The sequence below is a fragment of the Stegostoma tigrinum genome, chromosome 24 (genome assembly GCF_030684315.1).
Source record: "Stegostoma tigrinum isolate sSteTig4 chromosome 24, sSteTig4.hap1, whole genome shotgun sequence".
Taxonomy (NCBI): Eukaryota; Metazoa; Chordata; class Chondrichthyes; order Orectolobiformes; family Stegostomatidae; genus Stegostoma; species Stegostoma tigrinum.
The window spans coordinates 38,492,300-38,512,603 of record NC_081377.1 but is presented as its reverse complement, the minus strand read 5'-3'; the positions used below and the strand labels follow the sequence as shown (position 1 = coordinate 38,512,603).

The window sequence follows — 20,304 nt, the reverse complement described above, 5'->3', positions numbered from 1 at the left end:
CTTCTAATTTCTGCACTGGTTCTATGGAAAAAAAGATTGAACCAGTATCATCTCTCTACTGCACTGATGTTATTTTGAAATATCAGAACTACACCACCAATGTCCTTTCCTTCTGTCTGTCTTTCTGAATAGTCTGAAACCTCTGGATATTTAACTCCCAGTTGTGACCACCCTGTAACCATGTCTTTGTAATGGCCACTAAATCATACCCATTCATAACGATTTGTGTTGTTAACTCATTTACCTTGTTTCGAATGCATTCAGGTAAACTGTTCTGATGCTGGTTTTTATTTACTTTTGTTTTGAATTTTACCACTTGCACCAGAAAAAAAACTTTGTTTTTAAGCACTCTTTCTTTTTCTGCCATTACATGGTTCTCACTCATCTTAGTGCTACATTGCTCAGCTGCTTCTTGTTTTCTTTTATTTACTATCATGATTCTATTTCTCCTTAAGCCCTCACCCACTCTAGCTATCTCAGAGCCTCTCCTGAGGTTCCCACCTCCCTGTTAAAGTAGTTTAAGTTCTAAAACCTAGATAAAAAGGAATTTATTCTCTCACAAGATAGTAAATAAGTGGATATTTTTATCACTGAGGCTAGGTCATGAAGAATATTCAGTGCTGAGATAGACAAGTTTTCAATCAGTAGGGGAATTGACAGTAAATGGGGCAAAAAAGCAAAAAGTAGAGTGGGGATTAAAAGACCAGTCATAATCTTAGAGTTATGGAGCAGACTCACTGGGCCAAAAGGCCTACTTCTGCTCCTACATCTCATGGCCTTATACTGGGGGCGAAAAAAAAATCTTTAGAAGAATAAGGTAAGTATCATTGTGTGATAAAACAAAATATCTGGCTTTCTAACACTGGATAGACTGAAAAGTGCATCAGCAGCTGTCCAAACATTAACCAACAAGATCTTTGGGATATTACACAACTATGTTGTATGTCTTGATGATTCAGTTGTGTTCTGCCAAACCTGGGAAGAACATTTACGAAACCTGAACAAGTTGTTTGATTACCAAGAGCTAATTTTGCCATAAATTTGACTAAAAAATGTTGTTACACAGGATTATTTAAGAAATACAAGTTAGTTGAATAGGTAAAGGAATTTCAGTATGCTTTTGACAAATTGAAAGCTGTGCTAAGTGCTGCACCGGTTTTAGCACTTCCAAAATACATGAAACAATTTCAACTGGCTGGTGATGCCAGTAAACCTGATATTGATACTGTGTTGGTAAAATTAGGATTGAATGTCCAATCAGTTATTTTTTTTGAGCAAGCTAATTTTTTTTATATCAACAATAGTACTCAATGGTGGAGATAGAGTCACTGAGCTTAGCTTTGGTTCTGCAAGGTTCGCTTACTGTGACGGTCAGTCAGTGATCATACTCACAAGGGACTGCCAATGTACTTTTAGCCAAACCATATCAAAACTACTTTTCACTGTGTAAGAACTGTTTGTAATAGTCTAGTTGCAAATTTCAGAACTAAAGTTTCAACAGGGGATTACCCTCAGCAGTGGCATTAGACATACTCAAACTTCAGTGAAGGATCACCCTGTTTCCTCCTAAAGTTCCTTGTTCAGTTGGCATGGCTGAACTTGATTAATTTCCAGCAACCTTCTGAATTCATTTGGGGCTATCTGATTTAGTAAGTGTCTCTTCATGAGACCTTTTAAACTGCTAACATCTCAATCAACAGTTTGACCTGGACTTCACTTTCCCCTTTTTTATATCCTTTTAGATAGTTCAATTTTTTTTTCCCCAGAATTATTGGACTCTTTAGTAAAGGCACTGCTCTGATTAGTACTGTATTATACACACTAGATGTCACCAGGTTTTATTATTAATTTGTGCTGAGTTAACTGATCTCAACTGGTCATTAGCTGTTGATGTCTATTTTACCTTGACATTGTGACTAAGGATGCAAAATATTAGTCAGTCATCTTACTCGCCATTTGTTATCTGTCACCTACTGAAAAAGCTTGCTTGGGAGGCATTTTGCGTGTGTGGACCGGATCAGGATCAGGCTTGATCTCATAACCTGACAACACTTACAGTCTGGGCTCAGAAATGAAACTTACCAACTTGGTAAGGTCTCATCAGATTGCAGGAATCATTTTCCAATAAGTAAGTGTCCTCACTTTCAGGGGTAAAAATGAATGACTGACTGGGAGGCAAGTAGAAGAGTGATATTTGCACATCATTTAGAAGAATATTTTTGGAGGTTTTGCTTGGGATATTTTACTTTTTGTTTACTTCACAGACTAACAACACCTGAATCCACAGCGAAGAGCAAATTCCTGTCCCTGGGTTCCAAATTCCGTTATAGTGGTCGAACACAGGCTCAGACCAGAGAAGCAAGTGCTCTAATTGATAGACCTGCACCACGGTTTGAGCGAACTGCAAGCAAAAGGGCATCCAGAAGCCTTGATGGAGGTAAAATTGCCAGAGACTTCACATTTTTGGATTGCATCTGCAAGTTAATGTAATTAAGTTGTAAATATTTAATCACTGCACTGTTTTGTGTTTGTGCATTGAACTACTGTAGATAGTTAGAGCAAATACAGCAAATTTTATTAAACATAAAATTTATGTAGCTTTCTAAAAAAAAAATAGTTGCATGTTCAATCAATTTCTGCAGTTTGGCTTCAGGCTCAGTAGTTTATATATATGTGATGAAAATTGGTATCCCACTGTAGAGCGTAAAATTCTGCTACAGTTTGGAAGTTCTGATTGATGATTTGATGGCCTTGCCTTCGGCTTTGTATGAGGCCTTCCTTACATAAGGAGGCAATCTTTATACAGTTGTATAAATATTTAAAATCATAGATCTTCATTTTTTGACAACCAAAATGTGCAAGAAATTGATTACTCAAATGCTTGGCTGAGTACTTGAAAGCTACAAAGAGTATCTCATTTAATGGAGCAATTGAAATAAAGCTCATGAGTTCCTTTTCTATGTCCATGTTTTAGGGATTGGCAGAAAGTTTACATCCTCTAAAGAAAGTTCATGTTCTTATTTTGTCAGGGTTTAAACACCAATTGCTAATCACTTAGAAACTTCTTAAGATGTAGGATTCGTCCTTAAGTTTCAAGGAACAAGTAAAATTATTTTCTATCTACTGACTTCTTCGTGGATCATTTTAAAGTGCTGCACTAGCATTTCAAGAAGTACTATCATAATGGGTAATTACTTATTCTACAGTCATTTGTAGCTAAACAAATTTTTAACTTTATTTTACCAGACTTTGATTCATAAGTGCTCATTCAATATATATTGAGAAACATGTTTGTAAGGAGATCTCGGTTATCTGTCAGGATAAAAGGGCGTTATGGTAGGTGATTTTAAAATCTCCAATGTAGACTGGCATTGCCATAGTGTTAAAGGCTTAGATGAAGATAAAGAGTATAAAGACAGTAGGAGTATACTTAACAGGAAAATCAGGAGGCCAAAAAGGGGACATCAGATAATCTTGGCAAGTAGAGTTAAGGATAAAAAGGTAACAAGGGAGAGAATAAGACCCACTAAAGATCAGCAAGGCCACCTATGTGTGGAGCTGTAGGAGATGGGGAGGTACTAAACATGTATTTTGCATAGTGTTTACTGTGGACAAGGATATGGAAGATTTGGAACATGGGAAAATAGACAGCACATCTTGGAAAACATTACATATTACAGAGAAGGAAGTGCTGGATGGCTTAAAATGCATAAAAGGTGGATAAATCCCTGGGATCTGATAAGGTCTAACTTAGAACTCTGTGGGAAGCTAAGGAAGTGATTGCTGGGCCCCAAGCTGAGATATTTATATCATCAATAGCCACAGATGAGCAAGACTGGAGTTTGGCTAATGTGGTGCTGCTTTAAGAAAGGTTGTAAGGAAAAGCCAGGGAACTATAGACTGGTAAGCCTGACATTGGTGGTGGGCAAGTTTATTGGAGGGAATCCTGAGGGACAGGATTTACATGTATTTTGAAAGGCAAGAACTGATTACGGATAGTCAACATGGTTTTGTGTATGGGAATCTGTCTCACGAATTGGGTTTTTTTGAAAAAGTAACAAAGAGGATTGAAGAAGGCAGAGCATTGGACGTGATCTATATGGACTTCACTGAGCTGTTTGACAAGATTCCTCATGGTGAACTGGTTATCAAGGTTAGATCACATGGAATATAGGGATAACTAGCCAATTGGACACACAACTGGCTCGAAGGTAGAAAACAGAGGGTGGTGGTGAAGGGTTGCTTTTCAGACTACAGACCTGTGACCAGCGGTGTGCCACAAGGAACAGAGTTGGGTCCACTGCTGCTTGTCATTTTATATAAATGATCTGGATGTGAACGTAAGAGTTATGGTTGGTAAGTTTGCAGATGACACCAAAAATGGAGGGGTAGTGGACAGCGAAGAACGTTACTTCAGAGTACAACAGTATCTTGATCAGATGGGCCAATGGACCGAGGAGTGCCAGATGGAGTTTAATTTAGATAAATGTAAGGTGCTGCATTTTGAAAAGGTAAATCAAAACAGGACTCATACTCTTAAATGTAGGTAGGAGGATGGTGGTGAACAAAGAAACCTTTTAGTGCGAGTTCATTGTTCCTTGAAAGCGGAGTCACAGGATAGGATAGTGAAGATGACATTTGGTCTGCTTGCCTTTTATTGGTCAGTGCATTGAGTATCGGAGTTAAGAAGTCAAGTTGAGGCCATATAGAACATTGGTTAGGCCACTGTTGGAATTCTGCATGCAATTCTGGTCTTTCTCCTATAGGAAGGATGTTGTGAAACTTGAAAGGGTTTAGGAAAGATTTACAAGGATTTTGCCAGAGTTGGAGGGTATGAGCTATAGGGCAAGGCTGAATAGGCTGGGGCTACTTTTCCTGGAATGTCAGAAACTGAGGGGTGACCTTTACAGAGGTTTATAAATCATGAGGGGCATGGTTAGGGTAAATAGACAAAGTCTTTTCCCCAGTTTTGGGGAGTCAAGGTTTAAGGTGAGGGGGGAAAGAGTTAAAAGGGCCCTAAAGGGCAATTCTGTCACACAGAGGGTGGTGTGTGTCTGGAATAAGCTGTCAGAGGGAGTGGTGAAAGCTAGTACAATTACAACATTTAAAGGCATCTGGATTGGTAATGAATAGGAAGAGTTTAGCGGGATATGGACCAAATGCTGGCAAATGGGCCTAGATTTATCAAGGATATCGGCTCAGCATGAACAAGTTGGATCAAAGGGTCTGTTTCTGTGCTGTACATCTCTATGACTATGTGTAGAAGTACAAAACCTTTTTTTCCGTTAAGTGATTTGATCAAAGTTAGAAAATAAAAGATTGAGCTGAGAAGAATAGAGTTGTATTTGGTCCCAAACTAAAAATTTTTGGACTAGTAAAGTTGAGTTGGATTGAAGTACACTTGTTAAAGATTAGGATTTTATGAATTAGTTTTAAATCTTATTGTTGAACATTTTTTAAAACAAAACAAGAAAAGTAATGATTTGGGGTCACGCATATAATTTTATAGCCTCGGGGGTTATGTTTGGTGTTCATCCAGATGGGACAAACTGTAACTAATTATCTTAACAAAACTGAGTAGCATAATAAAAAAATTAAATCCTATTTGGTAGCAAAACAGGATGTACTATTCAGAATTCCAAATTTAATCACCACTTACCTTGATCTCCAGAGGGAATTTTTCAGCTCTATTGTGAAATTTCAAAATTTAATCCGATATTTTGTATCTTCGTTCAATTACTATTCAATAAGAAAGAAAATTTCATGAATTTCAAATTACTTAAACCACAAATTTTGAAATTATTCTGACCAAAAATACTTAAAAATTGTTAACATGTGCACATTCTCTCCAGCTAAACGTAAGTTTCCAAAAACTTCTGTTGAATTACCACTGGACGAGGATCTTGAGCCCAGATGCATTGAAGCACCCAAAGAGCAGCCAGGTACCAGTTTGTTGGCTTAAAGCTCTGCGGTGTTCCTGTTTCTTCACTCTTTCCTTTTGCAAGTTCCCTTTGAAATATTGCACTGACCACTTGAACACTTATTTTATCCTGTGTTTGATTTGCTAAGCATGATGGTTTAAGATCAGAGCTCTCACCTAGATCCAAATTTGGTGTTAAGAATATTTTCTGTAATCTAGAAAAATAGGTTAAAAGTATTTTGTGTAATCTAGTGTGATTGATTTCAAGTGTTTTAACTAGTAAACCAGCCAAGAAAATGAAAACCCACACTTTAGAAAAGACCTAATTCCTTGGACTTGAATACTTTTGCACTGATTTTTTGGAGAAGTGGGAACTTGGATTTAAAACATTTATATTTGATTAGAAAGTTGCCTACAATTTTATTGTGTATCCACTTAAAACAATAAATATTGCAGAACTTTGTCCAATTTGATATTTGTAAAATGCTAGCCTAGTTTCCCGTTTCATTTAAAAGAATGAGCTCCACCTGAATTTAGACTTTTTTTTAATTGTTATACCTGTAGTTCACTACAAAAGCAAGAGAAATTTAAACGTTCCTTGTTAATGTTGTTCTTGGTTTCTAAAATAATAAAAGGAAATTTTTGATCCAAGTTTGATTTTTGCACATTAGAAAACATAATTTGAAAAGTTGTATTGCAAATGTTTTGGTGGAGAGGGTACTTAATTTTTTAATTAAATCTGTGCAATTCAAAATGTGTTAGATTAATATCCTTGAGGCTGACATGATCAGCAAGCATCTGATAGACCAAGAAAAGTGTCAAGTAATACTTGTGTTTTAAATTCAAGATATTTTTATGAATATTCTCCAAGTGAATGTTCCTGAATGCAAAATCTTGACATTTATACCTGACACTGCAATTTTATCATAATTCATTGCTTCTTTTGGCAAAAGCCTATTTAAGTAAAACAGTACCTGTGGTGGTCTGATACATAGGATGTGCATCTGGAGAACTGTGTTCAATTTTTGCCTTTTTTCAAGGAGAGACATAGATGCATTGGATGCAGTTCAGAGAAAATTCAATGGATTGAACTGGGATGAGCACTTTATTTTATGAGATACCTGTGAACAATTTGCTATTTACATTATAGTTTAGAAGAGTGAGATATTGTTAAAACAGAAGATTCTGAGGTGGGATTAACAGAGTGTGTCCTCCATGTGGGTTTAGAACAATGAGGCAGTTTCAGAACAAAATATCTTGCATTTAAAATGAAGTTGAGGATTTATGACTGTCGGCAAGACATTATTCTTTGGAATACTCCTCCTATTTGGGTTAGTTCTAGAGAGTGAAAGGGTGCAAGGAATAGACAGGAAAGTACAGTTGAAGCCATAAGCAAATCAGCCATGATTTCAACCATTTTATTAAATAGCAGAACGGGCTTGGGGAATTAAATGGCTTACATGTGCTTCTGTTTCTTATTCATACACTCATGATATTAACATATTATAAACATTTATGATTTGGTGATAAATCATAACATTTAAATTAATCTATCTTTACTTTTGATCTTAACTTTCACTAAATAATGGTACCTTATAATCTAATTTTGCATGTTTTATGCAGTATCTCGTATGCAAAATTTAGCAATTTTTTTACAGAATTTGCTGTCTGTTAAATGTAGTCATTAACAAGGATACATGAAGATGATTTTGAATGAATATTTTACTCAATTTTGGGTGAAGGTAGAAGTTTGGTACGGTCAAAGTGTAATGCATGAATTCCAAATATGATTTTACAATGAGTTAGTTTAGAATAGTTTGGAATTTTTATGAAGTTCATAAAAAGTGAAAAATGTTTTTTATGATGATCAAAACTTGAATTTGTTAATATTATGGTTAGTTGTGATTTCCTGGAACTTTATTCTTTCCTTTCCCTTCCCACCAGTCCCAAATTTGAAGTTTCTTCTAATCAAGTTTAAATTTATTAAAATTTAACCTGTTTTTCTAATCAACGTGTTTAATGATGTTATTACACACATCTGGACAAAGCAGGACTTGAACTCTGGCCTCCTCGTCTAGAGGTAAAAATAATACCACTGCACCACAAACAGGCTCTCTAACCAAATTTAAATTTGCGACCTGTTTTCTAATCAACCTGTTGAGAGCTGTTAAAGCACACCTCTAACCAAGTTTAATTTGTATGTTTTTTTATTTAACCTATTTTTCTAATCAACGTGTTCACAGATGTTATAACACACCTTTGGAACAGATGGTTCTTCAACGAGCTTCCTGGTCCAGGGGTATGGACATTACTGCTGCACCACAAGAGGATCCCCTTTTCTTGTAAATTGTCAATGGCCGTTATTTATTTATTTCATTTTTCTCACTAACTTGTTTAGAGATGTTGTTACACAGTTGTTTAGCAGGTGGGACCTGAACATGGGCCTCCTAGTCTAGGGGTAGAGCATTACCACCATGCCACAAGCGGAGCCTATCACCAGATTGAAATTTTATAATTTTGATTCACTTATTTTTCTAATCAACCTATTCAGAAATGTTATTACACACCTCTAACCAAGTTTAATTGTTTTTATTTAACCTATTTTCTTAATCAGTTTATTCAGAGATGTTATTAAGCACCTCTGGAGAAGATGGAACTTGAACTGAGCCCTCCATGTTGAAGGGTGAGCATACTACTACTGTGCCACAGGAGGGCCCAATCTAGTTTAAATGTTCAGAGTATCCATTCAAATCATCTGGTGCAACACTTGCTGCACAGCATGCGATTTGATTATTTCCAGAAGGCCTTTGATAAGGTGCTACACAGGAGGCTGCTAAATAAGACAAGACCCATAGTGTTGGGGGTAAGATACTGGCATGGTTAGAGGATTGGCTGAATGACTGACAGAAATCAGAGAGTAATGATAAACGACCTTTTTCATAATGGCGGTGAGTCACTAGCAGAGTCCCACAGGGGTCCGTGTTGGGACCACAACTATTCATTTTGTACATTTACAATCCGATGAAAGAACTGAGGGCATTATTGCTAAATTTGTAAATGATACAAAGAGGGACAGGAAGTGTTGAGGAAGTGGAGAGACTGCAGATGGTCTTGGACAGGCTAGAAGAGTTGACAAAGCAGCAGGTGAAATGCAATGTGGGAAAGTGTGAGGTTATGCACTTTGTTTTATCATTGAGAATAGAATCTTCTTGGCAAGATCACAAAGTTATTTTTACTAATTGAGCAATCAGGGAAACTCAATTTGCAATGGTTTTGTTCGTCATTATGTTATTGAAACAAGCAGTTACCTACAGGAACATCAGCAGTGATCTCACAGGCACTTCAACTGCATAGGTAGTGAGTAAACCCGCCTGCCACAGATGATGTCATAGAAAACACAACTGTAATGTAAAAGAAGATGTATTTGTTTGTTGAGCCAAGCTGTTATAGGTTAAACAAGTTATTGTACCAGAGCTAAATAAATTGCTTCTGCTTAGGTGTTCTTTGTTCCCTTTTTAGTGTCTTATTGTATCTCTCGAGCAACTGAAGGCACTCTCACAATTTTTCTTCATCTTGCGTGACGACTACTTCCAAGAAAATGCTTGTCATGTAGATGTGAACTTTTCAATAAGGTTGCAAATAAGAACTGGATTATTTTTAATTGACTGAAAAATTGAAAGTTTCTTCACCCAGAGGATCGTGAGCCTTTGGACTTCACGACCGCAAAAATCTTTGAGGCCAAAACGTTGCATTTTCAAGAGGGATGTAGATTTCACTCTTCTGGTTATAGGGATCAAGGGATTTGGGGGAGGGTGCAATAAAGGTATTAAAGATTCACTGTAATCATATTGAATGATGAAACAGGCTTGAGAGGTCAAATGGCCTACTCCTGCTGCTATCTTATATATTTCCATATTTAAGAACATAGAACAGTACTGCACAGTACAGGCTCTTCAGCCCACGATGTTGTACTGATTATTAAACACTTTTATTTGTTTAAAATATTGAATGGTATTGAACAGTATGGAATAGTTGATATTTCTGTAGAGATCAAGAAATCCAGGAAACTTTCAGTCTAGAAGTTTATTCCTGATAACTTTAAAATACTATTTTTCTTTTAAAATTTTGAATTAAACAACATAACTATCTAGGAAACAACAACCTCTATTAGCATAGTACCTTTAACATTACACAAAGCCCCTTGGCATTTCCTAGAAGCATTATCAAGCAAAGTGTAACACTGAGCACCATTCTGTAACATTACAGAAAATGGACAGAAGTCTGATTAAAGATGTAGGTTTTTAAAAAGTATTTTAGAGGTAGGAAAAAAGGTTGAAATGTGAAGAAACTCTCAGAAGGAGTTCCAAAGCTTAGGACCTAGTCAGCTAAAGGCACGACCGTCGAATAGTTAAAATCAAGAACGTATGAGGGGCCAGAATTGTAGAAGTGCGCATATATTGGAGGACTGTGAGCCAATGGGAATTTACGACTTAAAGTGATCATTGTTAAAAAGTTAATTAATTAGACCACATGTTATGTAGCTTACTAAGCATTGGATTTAAAGGCATAATGAAAAGAACCAATATAGTCCCTGCACGCTCCAGTGGTGCAGTGTTGTTTCACTTAGTCTGATTTTAGCCTATATGCTCAATTAATATAAAGTTGGAATTCTAGAATTTTGTTTACCTCAGCTAGTGGAGTATCTCTTCCTATTTTACCTGGAAATGAAATTGTTCTTTTCTGGTTAGCACTACAAGCATAATGACACTTTACATCTTCATTTAGATCAAGCTTTTATCGTCTGATTTAAAAACCCATCATTTGGAACCTTAACTGATAATAAGATGAAAGTGTGTCAGCGATTTTGAAGAACTGAGTATATAAATAAAATAATGAACTGCTGATGCTGGAGACCTGAAACTAAAACAGAAATTGCTGGTGAAACTCTGCAAATAGAATCATAGAATCATAGAATCCCTTCAGCATGGAAGCATGCCATTCAGCCCATCAAGTCCACACTGATCCTCCGAGAACATACTACTCAGACTCACCCCCCCACCTCCCTATCCTATCCCTATAACCCTGCACTTACAATGGCTAACTCACCTAGCCCTGCACACACTGGACACTATGGGCAATTTAATATGGTCAATCTACCTAACTCCCCATTATTGGACTGTGGGAGGAAGCAGGAATACAGGAGGAAATAAAAGCATGGGGAGAATTGTTTCTCTTCAGAGAAAACAGACTCAACATTGACTCTGCTTTCTCCACACAGATGCTGTCAGACTTGCTGAGTTTCACCAGTAGTTTCTGTTTTAGTTTAAGAATTGATTACTTTGAACCTGTATGCAGAAAATCTTTAGCTGAGCGATACATTTTGTGAATAAAGAAACCTGTTTGTATCTAGCTGGCATTCACATTCCTGAAGATATTGATTGCCTACTCAGAATCTCTTGGCTATTTTTGCAGGTTTCCTGCATGTAAGAAAAATAAATCCCCCATAAATGTTAAACTATTGCTTGTATAATAGCATTGAGGGACATTGATACATTTGTTTATAGCTGCAGTGGCTGGGACTCCAGACAGAAGCCCGAGGGCAGTTACTACCTCTGCGCCAACCATATCTCAGAGTCATTCAGTGGAAGCTAGTAGCCCACCCACAGTTGAGACAACTGGAGTGACTGAATCGAAAGCAGTTAAGGAGGAAGTGAAATTGGAGGTAAAACAAGAAGAGTGCCTCATTGAGAAAAAAAGATCAGAACCAGTCCGAGAGGTTAAGGTATGCACTTTGAGATGAACTTTGTTTGTTTTGAAACATAATTTAAATATATGATATAGGGGTGTGGTTAGTTCTTGATGTTCAGTTGCAGTCCTATTCAGTTATCTCTTTTTTTTTAAAAATTAGCCTTTACTGAATTGTTGATTTGTATTTTATAGTACATAAACCGAGGACTCTGTTAAAGCCTGGTGAAGAAAGAAGAGCAAACTTATTTGGGGTTCAGATAATCCTCCTTCAGATAACCATGAACATATTCTCCAGAGACAATTGGCTTAGTGACAAAATTCGTATAGAGTAATAACAGTGCATATTTGTATTAGCTGTAGCTCCATTCTATTGCAGCAATTATAAAATTTAAATGGTACCTTACCCCATGGCTTCAATCTAGGCTGTTACTGCCAATTTTGTTGTCAAACACTTCAGTAGGATTGATGCTGCAAGATGAAACTTAAATAATTGCTGGAGGCAGGATGAAGATGAGTGTGTTTTCTCTTGATGCAGGAAGAACAAAGCAACAGATAATGCACTGGGAGGTCTCCTTTCTTAAAAGATAAATGTTAGTGCTGCTGCTGTCAAAATATTTTATCCATCATTAAAAGACTTAACCTTGAATTGGTGCCCAATTCTTACTGCAATGACTGTGCAGAAACTAAAGGTGAAAAGATCTAGAATGGAAAATGTTTCTGTATGTTCAGAGTATGGCCAAATTTATTGCCATTTGCTGCAGTTTTATACATGAGTATTTACAAAGTAAGTCCACATTGCAGCTTGGATTGTAAAATTATCTTCCCGTTCATGTTGAAATCTGAAATCCAACAAGAGATAGAGAAAAGATCTGCCGAAAATTAAAAGAATACAGTCAAAAGTATAATGTTTGTGCAAGATAATATGCTTCTGACTTGTTTTGAGAAGCCTTTACAAATAACCTGTAAGTTGTATTCTTGAGATTATATTACTTTTCTTTAAATAATATTAATTCATAATTTATTTCATTAATGACACAGCAGGCCATCACACAGGCGACTGAGATCACATCATTTCCTGCTGCAGCAAATGAAAAATCACAGGTTTGTCTCCATAAGTTGGAATAAAAATTGTTCAAATGTATGTGGTTGAAGTATGGACAAGGATTACTGAACGCCACTTTTTTTTTGCAACATCTAAACAGCAAAAGCCTGATGGAGAGGAAGAGGTTGTCCGAATGCGCAAGGTTAGCATTTTCTAGTATTTTAATTAGAAGACTGTTTGGGAATCCTTGTCTTTGTAACCCAGCATCAGTTTCCTTATTTCACCTGTGATGTCCCCTCATCAGATGGTGAATTGCTCATTCTGCTTTTTGTTTTGGTGATCAAATCTGGTGTGTTCTTGTGGATCCGTGATCATCCTGTCTAGATTCTGCTGCGCTAATGGAATTTTTCTTTTGACACTTTTTATTTGCTACTTTGCAATGCCACAAGAACAACGTTTTAATTTTTGTGCTTTTCTTTTTTCCCTTCTTTCATTTTGCAGAAGAGATCAAAGAAAGTTGAGGGTGAAAACATTTATGTCAGGCATAGCAATTTAATGTTGGAGGTTTGTATGAACGGAAAGCTTGTTATTCATCAAGTTGTCTTTAGTCCAAAGTTCTGTATTGCATTCACACAATGTTGCATGTGCTGCACGTAACCAAAATGCAAGTATTTTTGCATTTTTGTGTTTTTTTTAAGTGCTGTCTCTTTATAAGCAAGCTACAGCATGTTTTTATGTTTATTTTTCTTTCAAGTTGCTTGAAAGTATGGTTGGGAAAGTGGTCTTATGAGATGATCCATTATGGAAGTCCAGTGGATATTTGATTATAAATTGATATTGCCTTTATTATTTTATGACCAGTATACAGGTGTTTTACTAATGTTTGTTCACAGCAGTGAAATTCTGTGAATAGAAAAGCCAAATTTTTAAAAAATGCACTCTTCAAAATATGGTGATTCTCGAACCACAGTGGCACTTTATGGCTTAAAAAGACAGTGTTCCCTTTGATTTGCTTTCAGTCTTGAAACACAATTTTACCTTTTGATGTATCATCCCAGTCCACTTTGACAACTTGATGGGTTAAAAATATACTTTGTTAATTGTACATAAAATTCAATGGGCCAACAGAAGAATGATCACTTTTGAGTTTGATATGTACATCTTGAATACTTTATGATATTGTTGTTCTTTTGTACTCCTACCCTAGAGAGTGGAGGTACTTTGAAGATTTAAAACACATTCAAGAAGTTAGAGCGGTATAAAGTGACACCGAAGATCCAACAGCTCCCATAATAGACTTTCCTTTTACATCATGTCGTAGGCTGTCCATGTGAATGTGGTAGATATGCATTAATACTGACTTAGTTTGCATTTGCAAGTGGATTTACAGAATAAGAAATTCAACTTCAGTAAAGTCAGGGGACGACCAAAAATTAATCAAAGAAAATTGAAAATTTATGAGCATGTTCTTTAAAGGATTTAAAGTGAAGAACATGTCAAAAGAACTGAATAATGTAGTTAATGTGGAATGGAAATAGTGAGATAAACAGAAAGTGTACAGTCAGAAGGAAAACATCCGCAGGTACCAAAAAAGTTGCGTGGTCCTTAAATTGAGGTAACTACACATTGCCAGTACTTCATTGATTTCTGCCCATTTTTAGCTGTTATCCTGAATCTGCTGATTGATGCTTTGTTTCCTTGGATATTTCTCTGGGAAATTACAGTGTCATAGAGAATGAGGCTGACTACTGAACTGTGCAAGTAATTGCAGCTTAGTCTAGTCCATTCCTCATTCAGCATTAACGTGGATCTTTTCCAAGAGCGATCACAAAGTAATGATGAGGAATTGAGGACCTAAGCATTGAGGCTACTTTCAACCTTTTTCTTGGTTGAAATCTACTAAAATAGTGAAAATTGGAGTTGAGCCTAGGATCCTCCTGGGAGTATTATCATATTGTACGCTGCTTTTCCTAATTAGCTTTCCAAGGGACCAGTTGTATCTTATAAACACATAGCAGTAATGATTCTTTTCTTAAATTCCTGATGTGCTGCAAATGACCATTTCATATAGAGACCAGCTTCTTTCCTACAGATTAAACTTTTTATACTGTACCAGCATTGAATGGAAAATAAATTTAAATTTTTGTGCTTAGTATTGCTCTTCCCCCTTACTTGGATTAATTTGTAACTGTGGACAGATTGAACATACAGATAAAATGCTTTTAGATCAGGGTTTTAATATGCAATATCAATTTCTCATAACCTAAATAACTGCAGGAATGTTACAAAACATAGAGAAAATAATACTCAAGTTTGCAAAAATTAAAATTCACAAGGTACTGATGGTAAATATCAGGACATGTCAAACTCAAACTTTTATGTTCATTCTTCTTCACTGTCTCTTTATGTTGCAAGGCACTGCTTTACCAACTTCCTAGCCATAGGCTTATAAAGAGAACGGGAAGATTTTGTGTCGCTTCTGGTCTTGTCTATGTTCCATTTCATCTTTATTCAAACTTTGTTGCAAATTAATAGTGCAGTTCACTGGGGGGGTAGAATTAGTAGTGATACAGCAAACGAGCACACCACACAATTTAGAAGTTTTTTTATTTCTTTCTGGTTTCCATATTGATTGATTTTCAGAGTATTCACTACTGACCAGTTCACTACAAGACTTTGATGTTTTTGCAGAGATATATCCTAAAATGGTTAGTCAAACCTATTTCATTTTGCTTTCATTGCAAAGATGGGAGGTGTTAAAATCTCTTTAAAGGGATTCCCTCAACTATGGAGTAAGTAAGCTAATGACCTCTACTGGAAACTGTGGGCATTGACTGGGAGTATTAAGCTCAGTTGTGATACCAACACTGGCAAAGTTCCCGTCAATATTCATTCGAATTCGTACAGGATTAATAACCACCGGAGCAAGGTTCTGGAGGGCTGCCAGTACCCATGGAATTATAATAATTTTAAAATCAAGATAGTGTGAATACTGGAAATCAAAACAAACACAAAATGCTGGAGAAATTCAGCAGTTCTGGCAGCATCTGTTGAGAAAGATGTTCTTCAGAATAGTCATTTTGGACTCAAAACGTTAATCCTGTTTCTCTCTTGGCCCATGGAATTATATCCCAGAATAAATATCGTCTCATCTCTCAAATCTCCCTTCAATCTCTTGCTTAAAGGGGAATATATCCCATCCGCTCCAACTAAACACTGTAGCTGAAATCTTTCATCATTGGAACTGTTCCAGTAAATCTTCTGTGCACCTTCTCACAGACCCTAAAGTCTGGTGGTCAGAACTGAACACAGCATAATGTGTCCTCATTACCTCAATTGAAGATGACCAAGATCCCATTTACCAGTTGGTCTCAGTACACCCTGTATGTTCAACAACCAATACACATGAACCCTCAGGGTCCCTCTGCCCCCACATGCTCCATAGAACAATCTATGTTGCATTCCCCTGTCTCTTCTGGTAAAATGCATTACCTCACGCAACGGTATTAGCATCCATCTGCCAATGACTTCCTCTGACTACCAAAGGCCAATGGGCAAGTACAAAATCAGTATCATTCCCGTTGTGCACCACACCTCCAACTTTTGAATCTTTGAAAAGTTACTGCTTTCAAATATCCAAGTCATTTGAATACAGGGAAGGTCATGTAACTTGTATGTCCCCCCCCCCCCCCCCCCCCTTCACGAATTCACTTATCCACATGACACTTATTGCAACTGCAATGTTTGCTCATTCACTGTATTCCAAGAGGAAACATGCATGTGTGACGCTGTTCAGGAACACACACCCCCAAAAATGGTGGGGCTTCACTGTGAAAATACAGTGATCCTAAGCTCTGATCCACGTGGAACACCACTATTTACCATTTATCTCATTCTTAAGCAAACGTTTTATTCTTATTGACACTGATCTTCCTGTTCCACAAGCCTCAATTTTTGTTAACCAGCCTTTTATATGGAACTTTGTCAAAACACTTTGTTCATATGGATAATTCATTCCTTTCATTAACCTTCGCTTCAAAAATCCATTTCAATTAGACAAGCGCTACCTATCTTGCTCAAATCTGTGCTGGTGTTCCCCACTGAACGCGATCCTCTCCAAGCTGCTGTTGAATTTATTGCTGGTTAGTGTTTCTAAAAGCTGAACTGTAACCAATGTTAAACCAGCTGTCCTGCCATTCCCAGGAATATGTTTACAATTTTTAAACAAGGATGGCTTGTGTGGAGTTTGCACATTCTCCTCGTGTCTGTGTGGATGTCCTCCGGGTGCTCCGGTTTCCTCCCACAGTCCACAGATTTGCAGGTTAGGTGGATTGGCCATGCTAAACTGCCCGTACTGTTCAGGGTTGTGTAGCTTAGGTGGGTCATACAGGGATGTGTCTGGGTGGGATGCTCCAGGGGTCACTGTGATCTTGTTGGGCCCAAGGGCCTGTTTCCACACTTTAGGGATTCTATGATAATAAAGGAACATTTTTTGGATAGAAGGGAAAACAGATAAAAAATAATGCTCCTCTTTGTCTGTATTAAGTTACAATAAAGAACAATGGCAGTAGAAGCCTAACTTGGGGGGAAAAACAGTTAACTACCTTAATGGATTAAAAAAAATCCATTTTAGAAATAAAGTCAAATTTATTGTTTACGCTTAATTAATTATCAAAATAATGAATTACCTAAGTAACCTGGTGGTCCATTTTATAAGGGGCTGGAGTTTTCTATTTCATTAGACTCAGTATTTCTGAAATTTAAGATCCTCTCCTTTTTTGCTTATTTGTTTATAATAGGATCTAGACAAAACTCAGGATGAGATCATGAAACATCATGCTAGTATTAGCGAACTGAAGCGCAGCTTTATGGAGTCTGTACCTGAACCACGCCCAAGTGAATGGGATAAACGTCTCTCGGCACACTCGCCTTTTAGAACATTGAACATCAACGGGCAGGTTCAGTCTGGTACAGAAGGAGTAAGTTTGATTTTTATTTTCTCTCTGCTCAAAACGTTTTATTCTGTTGCTGTTTAGTGGAGAATGATCTTAAAGAGCTGTTTGAAATGATGGAGTTGGCACCAGGAAGCAGCCAGAATCCAGAGCAAGAGGGCGTAATCTTAAAATTAAAGCTATTCCAGTAAGCAGAAAAATTAAAGAACCCATTTTACTTCCAAGTTCAAAGGTAGTGAAATTTGGAAAATAGAATTCGACAAGGGCTGTTGATGTTGGGAATCGATTGAGATTGAGATTGACATGTTTGTTAGGTAAAAGTCTAATTGAATATGGGTCTTGTGGTGTCAGGTTAGTGTCCATACCTCTGTCCAGAAGGCCTGGGATCAAGTCCCACCTGCTCCAGAGGTATGTGATAGTAGTCTGAACAGGTTGATTAGAAGTATCTATAATTGATGTGGATTAAAAATTAGTAAATTGAGTCAAGATGCAGATTCAACTAAATGACCAAAGAGACATGAGAGGCTAAATTGTCTATTCTGTTCCATTTGAGCAGGCACACTATTGATAGAGGTTTAGAAGCAAATGGATTGAATTTTCCTCAATCCTGAAGCAAAGCACTAAGTGTAATGAACCCCTAAAGATGATTGGAGGAACCTAGAAATCGAGATCACTCTTTAACTTTATAGTTGCTTGTAGATGTTCTTGTTTAAATGACTCTCATTCAAACTATATTATGTTAAATTAGGCTAAAGATAGTATCTGGTTTCGTTCCTGGACCTGTTAATGTATTTATTATAAAGTTCATGTTTCTGTAAGCATATTAGTAACTCTCTCTTCACTTGATTAAATCATCTTTAGATTTTTTTTTCTTTCCACACTATTTTAACCTGAAGACTTTAACTAAATAAAATTCCAAATTCAGTTTTTATAAACTACTTAAATAGTCTGAAAGATTTTATTCTAGGGCACAAGCCATTATGCAGAATGACAAAAAATGTTAATAATACCTGTACAGGATACTTTGGAATACGTTTTATTATTTTCATCAATGTCAACACTCCTTTTTCTTCATTTAACCCAGATTTCAGTTATTGGCAGGTGCACTTGTGCATTTAAAAATTCCCACCTTTTTAATTGTTATTCCTTTCCTTTCCATTTTATTGAAAACTAATGAGATATTGCATCCTTTTTGCTCAAAAAAAGGTTGTAACCCTTGAGTAAGAAATATAATTTTTAAAAATTACTTTAGCAATCCCCCCAGATATTACATATAATCCTGAAAACACAAAATTCTGCTTTTTGGCAAAGGAGCCTTTTGTGGAGGCTAGGGCATTGGGATTTTGTGATGAACTGGATAAATTACATGGAGCTGTGCTTCGGCAAGTATTTTAAAAATACAATTAGTACTATTACTATTCGCTTGATAATTTGGACCTGAATATTGCTGATACAGAGTAGGAGGTCGGAGCTTTTCATCTCTCACTCATTGCGACAGAATAACAAAAATATTTAAAGGGAATAATAATTAATACTGCCTGAAAGAGGGAACTAATTGGTTAGCAAATTAATTCTGATTGACGGAAGCATTATCATAAACAATGTTCCAGGGAACAGTTAGCTGCCAAACTTTTGGTTTCAGTTCAAACCAGGAAAGTTGACTCTGATCAAAACATTGCTGTGGTGATCATAACAAGGAATGGCTTTTTCATTGCCAACCACACACTGTAGCTTTTCAATGCCATATGCTTGAATATGCAGTATGTAGATTCTAGAATGTGTAAGTGAGCCACGGTTGTGAACTCAACTGATAATCTTAATTGTTAGTGTTATTCTTAGCAGAATTGTAATTGTTTATCTATCAAGTGTTGTTCAGTGGTGGAATCACATCTGTTAATGAACACTATGTTCTGAGGTTTGCCAGCAAAGGCGGGTTGACTACAGTTAATACTGTGCCTTTGCAAAGATCCAAAGGGACTTGCTGTTTAATACTATCCACCAGGCTATGGGACATATGCGCACATAGCTAGCAACACAGCTACACTGATAATCATAACATGTAATTAATTTGTGTGATAAGCAGCGCCTTGTGGTTGTACCATGAAGTTTGTCATTGTCGTTCACCACATTGACATGGAAGTCATGGTAATGACAAATGGCCCCACCACTGACCCATTCCCCATTCAGATTGGTATCAAGCAGGGCTGTGGCTTCGCCCAACCACTGTTCTCAATCTACTTTGGTGCAATGCTTTACCTCACCATCGACAAGCTCCCCGCTGAAGTAAAGCTACCTTACAAACCTGTGGGAAATCATTCAATCTCTACCTCCTTCAAGCCAAACTCAAAGTCACCCAAACAATGTCATCAAGCTGCAGCACGCAGATATTGCTTGTGTATACACAACCTCCGAGGATGTACTCCAGACCATTGTCGCCTCCTTTTATGGATGCACATGAGAGCATGGGTTTCATCCTAAACATCTGCAAGAGAAGGTCCTGCATCGACCCAGCCCAGCATTGTGAAGCAGTCCCTTGATCATCAAAGACCATGGAGCGGCCTTGGAGAATGTTGACCACTTCCAGTACTCCGGAAGTGTCCGGCTGACCAGAGCAGCAATTGAAGAAGAGATCCAACATTGCC

At 37.0% G+C, this 20,304-nt stretch overlaps 1 protein-coding gene across 16 annotated transcripts in view; it reads left to right on the top strand.

Moving 5' to 3' along the window:
* The window catches only part of epb41a (erythrocyte membrane protein band 4.1a), a 175,183-nt gene that overhangs the window by 113,454 nt on the left and 41,425 nt on the right, over positions 1-20,304 (top strand). For 13 of the 16 annotated variants that reach the window (XM_059654380.1, XM_059654382.1, XM_059654381.1 and 10 more), the window contains 7 exons: positions 2,265-2,437; positions 5,853-5,942; positions 11,485-11,702; positions 12,707-12,769; positions 12,871-12,912; positions 13,212-13,274; positions 17,510-17,689. In XM_059654380.1, coding sequence (XP_059510363.1) covers positions 2,265-2,437; positions 5,853-5,942; positions 11,485-11,702; positions 12,707-12,769; positions 12,871-12,912; positions 13,212-13,274; positions 17,510-17,689 — 829 coding nt within the window. The remainder of the gene's footprint in view (positions 1-2,264; positions 2,438-5,852; positions 5,943-11,484; positions 11,703-12,706; positions 12,770-12,870; positions 12,913-13,211; positions 13,275-17,509; positions 17,690-20,304) is intronic. The other 3 variants (XM_059654384.1, XM_059654387.1, XM_059654386.1) reach the window with 3 other exon arrangements.